At 46.1% G+C, this 14,095-nt stretch overlaps 1 protein-coding gene across 1 annotated transcript in view; it reads left to right on the top strand.

Annotated features, from left to right (window-relative positions):
- rgs3b (regulator of G protein signaling 3b) overlaps positions 1-12,378 on the top strand; it is a gene marked incomplete at its 5' end in the record, with an annotated part of 53,161 nt that extends 40,783 nt beyond the window's left edge. Inside the window, 9 exons of the mRNA XM_080853119.1 lie at positions 811-922; positions 3,685-3,728; positions 4,818-4,937; positions 6,180-7,052; positions 7,464-7,531; positions 8,890-8,991; positions 9,400-9,461; positions 10,091-10,257; positions 12,070-12,378. Of these exons, the coding sequence (XP_080709245.1) occupies positions 811-922; positions 3,685-3,728; positions 4,818-4,937; positions 6,180-7,052; positions 7,464-7,531; positions 8,890-8,991; positions 9,400-9,461; positions 10,091-10,257; positions 12,070-12,264 (1,743 nt within the window). The 3' untranslated portion in view covers positions 12,265-12,378. The remainder of the gene's footprint in view (positions 1-810; positions 923-3,684; positions 3,729-4,817; positions 4,938-6,179; positions 7,053-7,463; positions 7,532-8,889; positions 8,992-9,399; positions 9,462-10,090; positions 10,258-12,069) is intronic.
- Positions 12,379-14,095: the final 1,717 nt, after the last annotated feature.

The raw sequence follows: 14,095 nt of genomic DNA, 5'->3' as shown, positions 1-14,095 counted from the left end.
TGTGTGTGTGTGTACAAACTCGGCGTTTGTGTGTGTATGCTTGTATATGAGCATACCTGCATTGGTCTGTAAATGTGTTTGAGAGTTTTGGGAGTGTGTGTATGCATCTCTAAATGTCATCTCTAAAGTTAATTTGTTTACGTGTGTGTGTGTGTGTGTGTGTGTGTGTGTGTGTGTGTGTGTGTGTGTGTGTGTGTGTGTGTGTGTGTGTGTGTGTGTTGTGTGTACACATCTGTACATGCACACAGAGTGCCATGTATTAACAGGGATGTGTAATCAGGTTCCCTCTCCTCCTCCTCCACCTCCTCCCCCTCCTCCTCACACTCAACTATGCATCTCATTCTCACGGCGTGCCCCTGAATCAGTTGCATGAATAATAGAGGTGCAGCACTTTAAGCATCCAGGCAGAACTGTGGCACATACATCTCATGCCCAGGGGAGGCCAGGGAGGCCGCGGCGCTGCCGGGCTTCAGCAGGGGCTGCACTGAATCTAGCTGACACAAGCGGGCCAGTGGTGACAGCCGCTGTCACACAAGCACCAACCACACAGACCTGATGCTGTGTGAGTGTGATGGGGGGGGGGGAGTGCTTTCTTATAGGTCATAATGTATCTCTACACAGACCTGATGCTGTGTGTGCATGGGTGTATGCGTGTTCCCATATTTCACATACTCAGATGATGTGTATGCGTGTTTGTGTCTTCACTGGTTTTCAGAAGCAGTCTTATGTGTGTTGTCTGCCTGTCCAAACACCCACATATACAATCCTTATACTGTGTGTTTGTGTGCGTGTGTGTGTCTCCCCCTGCAGGTCACAATCTTTATCTACACTGACCTGATGCTGTTGACTCGCGAGGATGAGCCCGGCCGCTGTAACGTGCTGCAGAGCCCCCTCTACCTGCACCAGCTGAAACTGCAGGACGGTCAGTGCACATACACACTCTCCACCAATGAGAGATGAGGACACTTAGAGTGTGTAAGGGAGGTGTATGAGGGGACTGGGAATGACTAAGGGTTTTGCGTAGACAAGGAATAGTTGTTTATCCAGCAATGGATGTTAAATGCTTTTTTTTATCAAATGCTCTTTATAGAGCCATATGACTCCATTAATGCCTCATAATCGTTGACGTTAGTTTTATAATTATTTATACATAGTTATCACTCACAAAGCATTATGATGTTATAGTACAAGCCCTGGGTATGTTTATGAAGTCTTTGAGACTGTGAGTGTTTATGAGGTTGGTGTGGGGACTAAGAATAGTATAGAGTATACAGTATATACTCTAGCCAAGTCCTTACTTCCTGAGTGTGGAAACCTGTCTAAGATCAGATATAAAGCCAGATTAGCAGTGCACCATAAGAGAATTAAAAGAGAGATTTGAAGAAGGTCGGTATAATATTTTAAATGATGGCTACGGCTATGGAATTTAGTTCCAGTAATTTGAATATATTCGGTCTGGAATTGTTTATCCACTGTAGTATATCTACTGTTGACTTGTCTCCATATGGTGTATTCCCTTTCCGTAGCATTTAACCGTAACATGGTGTTTTTCAGTGGAGATAGTCATTTAGGAACATGGTGTTTATCAGTGGAGAAGAGCAAAAGAAGGGTTGCGTCCCCCGCTGTGGTGAATCCTAGTGCAGGCCTTAGTCTGTGTGCCTCCATGCCGCAGCTTAACCAGTGTAGGCCGTATGCTTACCTCGGTAACTTTGTGTCATCACAAATTGATTAAAGTGACTGAACATAATCAATTAATCAGGACGGGGCATAACTAAAATTGGACCCGGGTCAACTGCTTGGACGGCATCAACGCTAACCACTGGACCACCAGGGGGTGGGACTGTTAACCCACTATTGACGTGAGTCTGTAGCAATAGTACCAATGTTATCGCTGCGGAATTCCGTAAAAATAGTCTATGTTCTCACTGTGGAATTTCGTAGCAATAGTTGGTCATCACCACAGAGTTCTGTACCTTGTAGATAGTCACTTCATTACATGATACATACTGAGCTGTCTATGAGCGTATTTAGAACTATTAAGGGCTTATTTAGAACTATTAAGGTCTTATTTAGACCTATTAAGGGCTCTGATGGGCTCTGGAAAGTCTGCTTGAAGGTAACAGTTCATATTCCGCAAGCAGAATGCTTGACTGACTTACACCCTCCATGACTCAGAAAGACAGAGATCCCCCCCTACACACACTCAAACACACTGACGGATGAGTCTCTGTCTTCATCCGCTCCTCTGCCTGATTTGTGGAGCGTGGGAAGGTTTAGTGGTGCTGTTGACTGCAGGGCATGGTCTGTGTGTGTGTGCGTGTGTGTGTGTGTGTGCGTGTGTGTCTCTGTGTGTGTGTGTGTGTGTGTGTGTGTGTGTGTGTGTGTGTGTCTGTCTGTGGGGGTGTGTGTTTGTGTGTGTGTCTGTGTTTAGTGGTGCCGTTGGCAGCGGGGCATGGTCTGTGTGTCTCTGTGTGTGTGTGTGTGTGTGTGTGTGAGTGTCTGTGTGTCTGTCTGTCTGTGGGGGTCTGTGTTTGTGTGTGTGTGTGTGTTTGTGTGTGTGTGTGTCTGTTTGTGTGTGTGTCTGTTTGTGTGTGTGTCTGTGTTTAGTGGTGCCGTTGGCAGCGGGGCATGGTACCTTTTGGAGCATTCATATTTGATGCTGTGTGTGGAGGTGCAGACTGCTGCTAACGCTAATGTTGGCGAAGGGGAACTAACGCCTTCTGCACTCGCTGCAAACAGCAGGTGCCTCTATGATGTGCGTGCCGGCGAGGTGAAGGAGTTTGTTTCCTGCCGTGAGTCTTAATGGGGCGAGATGCTGCGAGGCTTGAGACTAGTGCTACGCCGCTGTCGTTCCCATCCAGCCATGAGGGGGAAAAACATCCCCAAACGAGCAGAGCAGCGATCTAATGAGTGCTAATGCACACTCATCCTCACACACGCCACGAGAGAAGCACAAACCACCAGCGCAAAAACAGCTGCTGCCAAACTTTCATTTTTAATCAGATGCACTAAACGCAAAGTGTTTCAAGTTCTGTGAAGACACACTAAGTGTTTGGACAGCACAGATTAATATTGCATTAATACATTATTAATATGAAATAGTTGAGATCACTTTTCATGCCCCGATGGTACAGTTTTAGTACAGTTCTGTATGTATGTTTGGTCATCCTTTTTTTGAAACATTTTGGTTTATTTTCATGCTGTGTTTGCTTATCCTGAGACAAGCAGAAGGGCCTTAACCGGTATAAGTCTCCTGCTAAGCTGGCTTCTGTTTTGCATCTAGTCATCCTCATAAATCACTCGCCTTGAAAATGGCACCCTGTCCAATTTCATCATTTACATTTATGTGTCACTTTTATCCAAAGCAACTTACAATATCAGGGGTACAAAACATGATCTCAGTATTACAAAAAATTAAATTAAATTTAAACAATTATTCAAAATGAAAGGAACCTTGACCCACAGCAACAACTGCCAAAGCAGTATTCCCCATCCAAATTAGTATTCCCCATCCAAAGCAGTATTACCAATCCAAAGCAGTATTCCACATCCAAAGCAATATTCCCCATCCAAACTGTGTTTCCATTTCCTCCTCTTCCTAGGTGCACAGTGGTTAAACCCCCATGGGATTGTCCCAGTAAATAAAATAACACCTGTCTCTTCTTTTCTTTTCCCCCTCTTCAGTTCCTGCTGATAAGATGCGTCTCTACATCACACACAGGACGGAGGTAAGGCATGACAAATACACACACGGCCGTCAGGCAGATTCTCACCACACACACACACCCTCACACATGAGTTTCAGTGTTTGATAGTTTACTAGTATAACTGGACCTGGACGTTGATTACAGGGATCTGGCCACTGAAAACAGCCCATTAGGAAGTTTCTCACCATGTGCTCATTCATGGGTATCAGTGTTTGATGGAGTTGAACCGTTGAATTATCTCTCTTTCAACGATCGGACACTGATTACAGCCCAGTGCACTTGGGAAGGCAAACACTGGCGTCTGTTTAATTAGCTTGGTTTAATGAACTCTGTTTCAAAGATCTGGACATTTTGATAAAAGCCTGCTGGAAATGGGAGGCACAGAGTGTCTTTACACTTTTGAGCTCATTTTATGAACTCATCACAAACACTTCACACACACACACACACCCATGCCCACCCACACACACTCATCTAATTGGTTGTGGGAGAGACTCATCTCAGCGTGCGTGTTGTTTTCTGCTGTGCTGTGCTGTGCTGTGCTGTGCTGTGCTGTGCTGTGCTGTGCTGTGTGATGACGCCAGCCTGCCTGCTGATGACTGAGAGATGCGTGGCTGTGCCATCTCCCTCTGCCCCGCTCACACTCAGCTTTCATGTGGGCAGCCGGACAAAGGCGGCCTTTTGTTCAGACGACACTCACTGCTCCTGCCATCACAAGAGAAAGAGGAAGGGAGAGGGATAGAGACTCGTGTCTCAGAATAATGCACATGGAAAAACACTCCTGATGAGTAATGATCCTCTCCTCTCTTCTCCTCTCCTGTTTTCTTCTCTCCTCTGATGTCTTTTGGTGTGTCCGCCCCTCTCCCCTTCTCCTGGTGTCTTTCTTCTTATTGTTTTACTTCTTGACTCCTCCACTCTGGTCCGTCCTCTCTGTGCCTCTAATCTCCTCTCTCTTTTCTGCCTTTCTACTTGTTTCCTCTCCTTTCCGCTCCTCTCTCCCCCTCTCCGCTCCTCCTCCTCTCCTCTCCGCTCCTCCTCCTCTCCTCTCCTCTCCTCTCCTCTACGCTCCTCTCTCTTGACCTCTCCTCTCTTGGTATCTGCCGGTAAAAGGGGGAGAGTTTGCTGAGCCTGGAGGCTTTCTCCGCGGAGCAGAAGAGGAGGGTTCTCCAGTGTCTAAGAGAGAACATCAACAAACAGCTGCAGCACAGAGATAGACTGGGCCACGAGCAGGTAAGACACACACACACACACACACACACACACAAACACACACACACACACACAAACAAACAGACATATAAAAAGTGTGCACGCCCAACTCACTCACATGCCCAACACCCACACACACACCTGTGGACACACTCACACAGACAGGTGTGTTAGAGAGGCTTGTATTCTAGGTTAGTGACTAGCAGTAAATGCGTGTCAGAATGTGGCAGAAAAGCTTCAGTTAAAAGTCTCCATGTCAGCTAAGTGATGTGTTGTAGGGGATGAGACTGCAGGTAAGTCAGAGTGAGAGCGTAGAGGTGAGAGAATGAGTAATAAGATGTCTCCTCTTTCTCTCTCTTTCTCTTTGTCCACCTCTCTCGCTTTTTCTGTCTCTTCCTCCCTCTCAATCCCTCTCTCCCCTGACTCAAGATTTGCTTGACATTTAGTTCAAACACACACACCCACACACACCCACACACACCCACACACACACACACGCACACACACACAGCATTGTACCCACACGTTTGTAGTAATGGTACTCATATTGTATATGTGTTATATTCTTTGATTAGTAGTAATGGTACACTTATTGTATACATATGTTATATTATTTGCCTTGTATTAATGGTACATTTGTTGTATATATGTTATTTTATTTGCCTTGTAGTAATGGTACACTTATTGAAGACATGTTATTCTTTGATTAGTTTTAATGGTACGGTACACTTATTGTATACATGCTATATTCTTTGACTTGTTGTAATGGTACACTTATTGTATATATATGTTATATTATTTGCCTAGTATTAATGGTACATTTGTTGTTTATATGTTATTTTATTTGCCTTGTAGTAATGGTACAGTTATTGAATACATGTTATTCTTTGACTGGTAGTAATGGTACACTAATTGTCCTGTAGAGAAAAAACCTTTTGCTGCCGACTGCTATTAAAACATTTTTTTTACATGTGTACACCATTTCATTTGTAGACTTGCTAATCATGTATGTAGATTGAATAATTATATATATTCACTATACATTAATTATGTGCTTTCATGTTATGGTATATCATAAATATATTGTTATGCAGTGGTAATTCTTTTGGTAGTGGTTTAACAGAAGTCTTCTCCTGTGTGTGTGTGTGTGTGTGTGTGTGTGTGTGTGTGTGTGTGTGTGTGTGTGTGTGTGTGTGTGTGTGTGTGTGTGTGTGTGTGTGTGTATGTGTGTCTGTGTGTGTGTCTTCTGCTGGTTAACTACAGATGCTACATCCCCAGCCTGTGGAGAAGAGTGATGCAGGGCCTCTGCCGTTTGCCCCCCCTGGTCACGCTGACGCCCCCCCTCCTTGCCTGCCCTCCTGTCCCTCCGAATCCCCCAGGATGGCCCGGGCCAGAGACCAGCGGTTCCTCTTCCCCAAAACACGGACCCCCCTGGTGGAGAGCGACCTCAGGGGCCCCGTCCCTCCTCTGCCCCCTCTCCCGTCCCTGTCTCTGACCCCGCGGAGAGTGGAGCGCCCACTAGGGCGCGCTGACGCGGAGGTGTGGAGGAGGAGGAAGGTGGAGCAGGAGGAGGAGGAAGAGGCGTCGGCGGGGGAGCAGCGGCAGAGGGAGCAGGGCGAGGGTGAGAGCGCCTCGGAGACGGTGAGTGTGTGCGCACGTCCCACCTCTTCCTCCTCCTCTTCCTCGCCCCTCGTTGCGCACAAGCTTGGCCTTGTGCGCTCCTTCAGCACCGAACCCCCCACGACCCCCTCCACCGACGAGGACGAAGAGGAGGAGGAGGAGGACGATGATGAGGAGGAGGAGGATGACGACGGAGACAACGGCTACATGACAAAGCGGCGAAGCGTGGCGGGGGCGTCTCCCGTGGCGATGCAGCCCGGCGACCTGCTGATGCCCCTCCCCCTGCACAGGCGCACGCACAGCGAGGGCAGTCTGCTCCAGGAACCCCGATCGCCCCGGTTCATCTCAAAGCCCGCCTTCATATCAGACCCCGCCTTCATCTCAGACCACACCCTCACGTGCATCAACCATGTCCGCCAGCCCATCTGGGCCCCACCCTCCCCTAACACACTCAGGAAGCAGCTGACCTGTACCCAAGGCTCCACCCACATCTGCATGCTGCTCACCAGGAGACAGGTAAGAGCTGAGTGACATCGGCGTTCTCATCAGGGTGGCATTTGCATGTGGACCAATTAAAGCAGCCTTCAGCAGGATTAGGGCAACATTCTCACCACAACTATGCCAGCATTCTGACTGGTTAGACCAGCGATCTGACCAGTGATAGACTTGTGTTCTGTAGAAAGACCCTTAAGATCAATCTGACCAGTGCTAGACTAGCGTTCTGTAGAAAGACCCTTAAGATCAATCTGACCAGTGCTAGACTAGCGTTCTGTAGAAAGACCCTTAAGATCAATCTGACCAGTGCTAGACTAGCGTTCTGTAGAAAGACCCTTAAGATCAATCTGACCAGTGCTATACTAGTGTTATGTGGAAGAATAAGACCCTTAAGATCATTCTGACCAAGTGCTGCTGCTTCTCTCTGGGCAGGTGTGTCACGAGGCCAACTGCAGGTGTGACATGAGACGAGGAGGCCTCAAGCAGAGGTCAAAGAGTCTGTAAGTGTCTAACGGTGCCTCTGTTGTATTACACAGTCACTTATAAAGCGTTTCTGCAGGCTTTGTGTAGTGCTGTATGTAAGAGTTTAATAGAAATGTTAAATACTGTGAGAGGACATGGAGTAGAGCATGAATGTTAAATACTGTGAGAGGACATGGAGTAGAGCATGAATGCTAAATACTGTGAGAGGACATGGAGTAGAGCATGAATGTTAAATACTGTGAGAGGACATGGAGTAGAGCATGAATGTTAAATACTGTGAGAGGACATGGAGTAGAGCATGAATGTTAAATACTGTTAGAGGACATGGAGTAGAGCATGAATGTTAAATACTGTGAGAGGACATGGAGTAGAGCATGAATGTTAAATACTGTGAGAGGACATGGAGTAGAGCATGAATGTTAAATACTGAGGACATGGAGTACAGCATGAATGTTAAATACTGTGAGAGGACATGGAGTAAAGCATGAATGTTAAATACTGTGAGAGGACATGGAGTAGAGCATGAATGTTAAATACTGTTAGAGGACATGGAGTAGAGCATGAATGTTAAATACTGTGAGAGGACATGGAGTAGAGCATGAATGTTAAATACTGTGAGAGGACATGGAGTAGAGCATGAATGTTAAATACTGAGGACATGGAGTACAGCATGAATGTTAAATACTGAGGACATGGAGTAGAGCATGAATGTTAAATACTGTTAGAGGACATGGAGTAGAGCATGAATGTTAAATACTGTGAGAGGACATGGAGTAGAGCATGAATGTTAAATACTGTGAGAGGACATGGAGTAGAGCATGAATGTTAAATACTGAGGACATGGAGTACAGCATGAATGTTAAATACTGAGGACATGGAGTACAGCATGAATGTTAAATACTGTGAGAGGACATGGAGTAGAGCATGAATGTTAAATACTGTGAGAGGACATGGAGTAAAGCATGAATGTTAAATACTGTGAGAGGACATGGAGTAGAGCATGAATGCTAAATACTGTGAAGAGGACATGGACTAGAGCATGAATGTTAAATACTGAGGACATGGATTAGCGTTTGTATGTTAAATATTGTGAGAGGACATGGAGTAGAGCATGAATGTTAAATACTGAGGACATGGATTAGCGTTTGTATGTTAAATATTGTGAGAGGACATGGAGTAGAGCATGAATGTTAAATACTGAGGACATGGAGTAGAGCATGAATGTTAAATACTGTGAAGAGGACATGGAGTAGAGCATGAATGTTAAATACTGAGGACATGGAGTAGAGCATGAATGTTCAATACTGTGAGAGGACATGGAATCGGGCGTGAATATGAGTTAATTTTCCTGTTGTGTTGTGGGGTGTGTCTACAGGGCAAAGGACGTGAAGAACCGCCTGACCTTTGTGCGGAACAAGAAGGACCAGCAGGGACGCAGCCGTGGGAGAAAGATGGAGAAGATCCTCAGGTCTGCCCGGTGAGTGTCCAATAGAAACAGGGTATTCCTCAAGGCTGCCCGGTGAGTGTCCAATAGAAACAGGGTATTCTTCAGGTCTCCCCAGTGAGTGTCCAATAGAAACAGGGTTCTCCTCAAGGCTGCCCGGTGAGTGTCCAATAGAAACAGGGTTTTCCGCTGTGAATTTGGCATCTGATGCTTCGGTTTTTTGAGGAACAATACAATTTGTAAAATTATGTAAATAATTGTTAATGTTGTAAAGTACTTTTATGTATTAAAATCATACCAGATTTGTCGATGAAAACAAGGTGCTATGTCTTTGCTTTGACTCTTGTGTCTGTGAGTCATCTCTGTGCTGAAGAGTGAGCATAGGTCGGTGTTAAGTGGAGTTGGAGCTTTGGGTTAATTGTCCTTCCTCTCTCTCCATAGGCCTGCCCCAGAGGAAGCCATCATATGGGCAGAGTCCTTCGACCAGCTGCTGACTCACAAATGTAAGGCGTCCAGGCTTTGTGAAGTTACAGTGTTCCAGATGTTTCCTTCAAGTTTCAGTGTTCCAGATGTTTTCAGCGCAGATACAGACATTCGTACACAACACAGAGTGTCCCCGAACAAAAATGGTCTTTGTGCATAGAATGTTGACATGTTGACTCTTGACTCTTGACTTGTCATTACAAGATGGGTCTATAGCTTTAATAACTTTTGGCAGTTATCATGGACGAAAGGTTTATGAAAGCAGTCATTAAAGTTTTTATGGAAGCTGTTCTTCCTCTTCAATCTGAAGGCAAATAGTGCTCTGCACCAGTAGACCAATATGGCTGTGTTTGCATAAGTCACTGTGTAAATGAACAATGTGTTCTTGACCACCTGTCAAGTAGTACAACCCACAGGTCACAAATACCAGTGATAGACCATGCTGTAAAAAACATGTTCTAAAAATGATATTATTACCTGATTGCTCTTCCTGCAGATGCTAACCCTAGGGTATAGCCACTGAAAGCCAATACAACAACTTTGTGTTGTGTGGGTGAAACCTGTTTTACTACGCAAAGCAATGTGAAAACTGAGGAGATGATTTTTGTCGATATTTGTTAACGGTTTGTTTGTTTGTTTGTTTTGTCAGACGGAGTGGCTGTGTTCCGTGCCTTTTTGCAAAGTGAGTTCAGTGAGGAGAACTTGGACTTCTGGCTCACCTGCGAAGACTTCAAGCAGATCAAGTCTCAGTCCAAGCTGACCTCCAGGGCCAAGAAGATCTTCTCTGAGCACATCTCCATACAGGCCTGCAAAGAGGTGAGCATGGCCTCATAGCGGCCCACAGCAGGACAGATCTCATAGAGCAGGGGTTTTCAACTGGTTTTGTCCCAGGGACCACCATTCTGACTAGAAAGTTATCCTCGGCCCACTGATGTGCTCGCTCGTGCGTGTGTGGAGAGACGTGTCAGTGTGATATCTGGGCATGGTGAAGTCCATACAGCCTGTCTATTCGTGACGAAATGGTAGACAGCGACCGTCTATTATCATTATCTGATTCAAGCCTTGCCCTGTACTTATTCTTCAAGTACACCAGTGTAGGAAAAACGCTCTCACACAGGTAGATAGTTGGAAAGGGCAAAAGACACCTCATTGCTTTTGCAGCAAGATCTGGAAATTCTGTCTGGCAACTTATAAAGAACTTAAGACATGAAAATCACGCAACATCTGTTGCATGTACTCAATGGGCTTGGCATTCAAGAAAACGTGATGCGTCTCCATATGCCCAATAGGGCTGAAACACACCAAATGCGTTTCTAAAAACGTGACGGTAGCAAAACCATTGTTTCCTATGGTGCGGCACGCCTTTCAAGCATTTTTAGGTGCGCTTAAAAGTTGAAATATTCTCAACTTTTCAGCGCAAGGCGTGGAGGCGCACCGCTCATCAATGGCACACTCGGCCAGGCAGGTTGCCCAATGCGCCTGCGGCTGTTTTGCCCGTCGCACTTTGCCAAGATGTTTTTGAAGTGTCTGCGTTTTTAGAAACGCGTTTGAAGTGTTTCAGCCCATAGTTTCGACGGCTTCATGGCTTCATTTGACACACAAAACACAGTGTATTTTTCTTTTTCGACTTTGTTTCCCTGTATCCTGTGACGGTGTAGCTTTGTTGGAAGCCTGTCCTTGTCCCTATATCGTGGCAGTCTGTCCCTCTGTCACTCTCCTCACTAAAAACCGACCCATTGATGCTTCTGACCAGCTAACTCAACGTTAGAACGAAATGTTAGCTAAGGACAGTACATAATTTCAGTCGTTCACCAAATGTATTACCTTTTCGACTAAACTTCAAAAGTACATGTAGGCTCACCTTTACTGCAAATGCGTTTCAACTTTTTGCGCCAGACTGTACGTTACGAATAAAAAGTGCTTGGCGTGACGTTAGGGACGCAATGCATTAACATTTGCAAACCACAGGCTACTGTAGACTGCATATTTGCAGTGTACCTACATTCTGTCAGCGTGAATCTCCTTTAGGCACATTTTTCTTATTTTAGATAGTTTTCACGATATTCAAGAGTAATCTGCAAATGTGTTAAAATATCAAAGCGTATTTATAAAAATAAAAAAATAAATCAATGGTGAACTGATGGTAGGCTCATGTCCCGGACCCCCTGCAATACCGTCGTGGACCACCAGAGGGCCGCGGACCCCCGGTTGAAAACCCCTGTCATAGAGGGACACATCTCATAGCGCCCCACGGCGGAACAGATCTCATAGCGGCCCACAGCAGGACAGATCTCACAGCAGGACAGATCTCATAGCGGCCCACAGCAGGACAGATCTCACAGCAGGACAGATCTCATAGCAGGACAGATCTCACAGCGGGACAGATCTCACAGCAGGACAGATCTCATAGCGACCCACAGCAGGACAGATCTCACAGCGGGACAGATCTCATAGCGACCCACAGCAGGACAGATCTCACAGCGGGACAGATATCATAGCGGGATAGATCTCATAGCGGCCCACAGCAGATCTCATAGTGGCCCACAGCAGGACAGATCTCATAGCTGTGTGTGCGTGTGCGTGTGCGTGTGCGTGTGCGTGTGCGTGTGTTTGTTCTCTCCCTTGCAGGTCAATCTGGACTCGTTCACCAGAGAACAGACTCGAGAGAACCTGGAGAACGTCTCCGTGTCCTGCTTTGACCTGGCCCAGTGTCGCATCTACGGCCTGATGGAGAGGGACTCCTACCCCCGCTTCCTCCGCTCTGGGCTCTACATGGACCTGACCAATCAGATGAGACCCAGCTCCATGCCTGACCTATCCTGAGCGCACACCCTTCAGACGCAAGCATTTCGGTTCATCCATCACTAGACTCCACATCATACGGATGGGACTGCAGGAAGGAGCATGTGTAGCCGCAGGCCTGGGTGTTGTGACATGTGCCGCCACTGCTGCTGTCAATCTGTTTTTACTCTCAGCGCCCTCTTGTGGTCGGGAGTGCTCATCAGAGACAGACTCGGGGTAGGATGATAACAGAAGGACCTAGACGGAGGCTGTTACTGGTGGTAGCTTAAGCGGTTGACCTGGAGGGAGGAGGGAAAGGGGAAGGAGGGAGGGGGTGGGGGTAGTGGTCTTCTGTGGGTGGAGTTGTTTATTGGAGAGATGCAGAGAGAGTCAAGGTAATGTTGAACCAATGGGGTGGGAGGTGAGGCACACTCAGCTCATCTGCGTGTCTAAGGCTCTTCGTGTCGAAACCTACACTCATCACAGAGCCTCAGGTTTGGACAGCAGTGGAATGATAGCTGTGTTTGACCATCTGATTATGCAGAGATGAAATGAGTTGTCTACACAGAGAAAAGTCTGCACTCTTACATTGTGGAGATTCTTCACATGTTTCACGAAAAACTGCTGGTTGTTTCTTGGTAAAATATGCAAATACGAACACAAAAAGTGGAGGACAGAAACCATTCAACTTTTTTAGTTTAATATTTGAATATTTTTTCAGTATTTCTTAGGAGAAACCCTTCTTGTAAAAGATCCGGCATGAGTTTCTCCCTGGTTCCCATCCAAGAGTGCTGAGTAAGACCTCTGACGGATGGAGGGACCTTGGAGTGTCTTCCTCTGATGGGCATTCCTATAGTCACGATCATGTGAGGCATTCCTTGATTTACCGTAGCTGTGTATGGTCTGTATGGTGTGCCCGTGTCAAACCTGTCAATGCTGGGTGCAGTCAGTGAGCTCATTCAGTTCAGTTTAATTATATTTTATGTACATAGCGCCAAAACAATGAAATTGTCTCAAGGCCCTCTACAGAGTCCAGGGCCCAGTGCTCAGTCTGGTCTGGGTTTGACCACTAACCAAATGGGCCCCAACCCTGGAGTGAATTTCGCCCAGATCTGTGAGAAGTCCACGGGAGACGGGCCAGATCAGGGCTGGATCAGCCTCTGGGTTGGCTGCCCCGTGGGCCTGTTTCACCACACACACACACACAAACACACAGCCATCTTCACGCTCTTATAAAGTGCAATAGAGATGTTTTTCAGACATGTACAGAAAGGGGTTTAGAGAACCGTGTATGTCACATCGGCCCTACTAATGACTAATGTAAATAGCCTCTCAGAGATAACATTACAGCCTATAGGACCCATAGGGGCCACAGCTAACTGCTGTCTGCTTTACGATGTACATATAGAGGGAACACAGATGCATAGGCTAACAGTAGTTCTGAGTCTAGATGCGTCAGCTGTTTTTGTAGGAGAATATGACCCCGTCCAGCAGATGTGCTGTGTTTGTCCAAGATGACGGAGGTGTAACAGCTGTCTTTATATTTTTAACGGTCAGTGAAATTCAGATAACTGCCATTCCTGCCTGTAATAGATACACCTCTGATCTGGGTCACATCTGGCCAGAGGTCAGGGGTCAAAGGTGTGTCACAGAGGTATGCAGAGTACAGTATGTGTGTATTTATGTGATTCCGTGAAAAGCATCGATTTATAGAAGATGGTACAAATCAGAACACGTGGCTTCATAACTGATCAGTGTTTGATACGTTTCTATTTCATTTAATCGGTTTCTTTGTAAAACACATTATTTGATGTAGTCTTGTTTTAAACCATGTGTATTTATTTGTTTGGCTTTTCATATACCTGATCAGTTA

The sequence above is a fragment of the Sprattus sprattus genome (genome assembly GCF_963457725.1).
Source record: "Sprattus sprattus genome assembly, chromosome: 15".
Classification (NCBI taxonomy): domain Eukaryota; kingdom Metazoa; phylum Chordata; class Actinopteri; order Clupeiformes; family Clupeidae; genus Sprattus; species Sprattus sprattus.
This window is presented reverse-complemented; position numbering and strand designations above follow the sequence as displayed.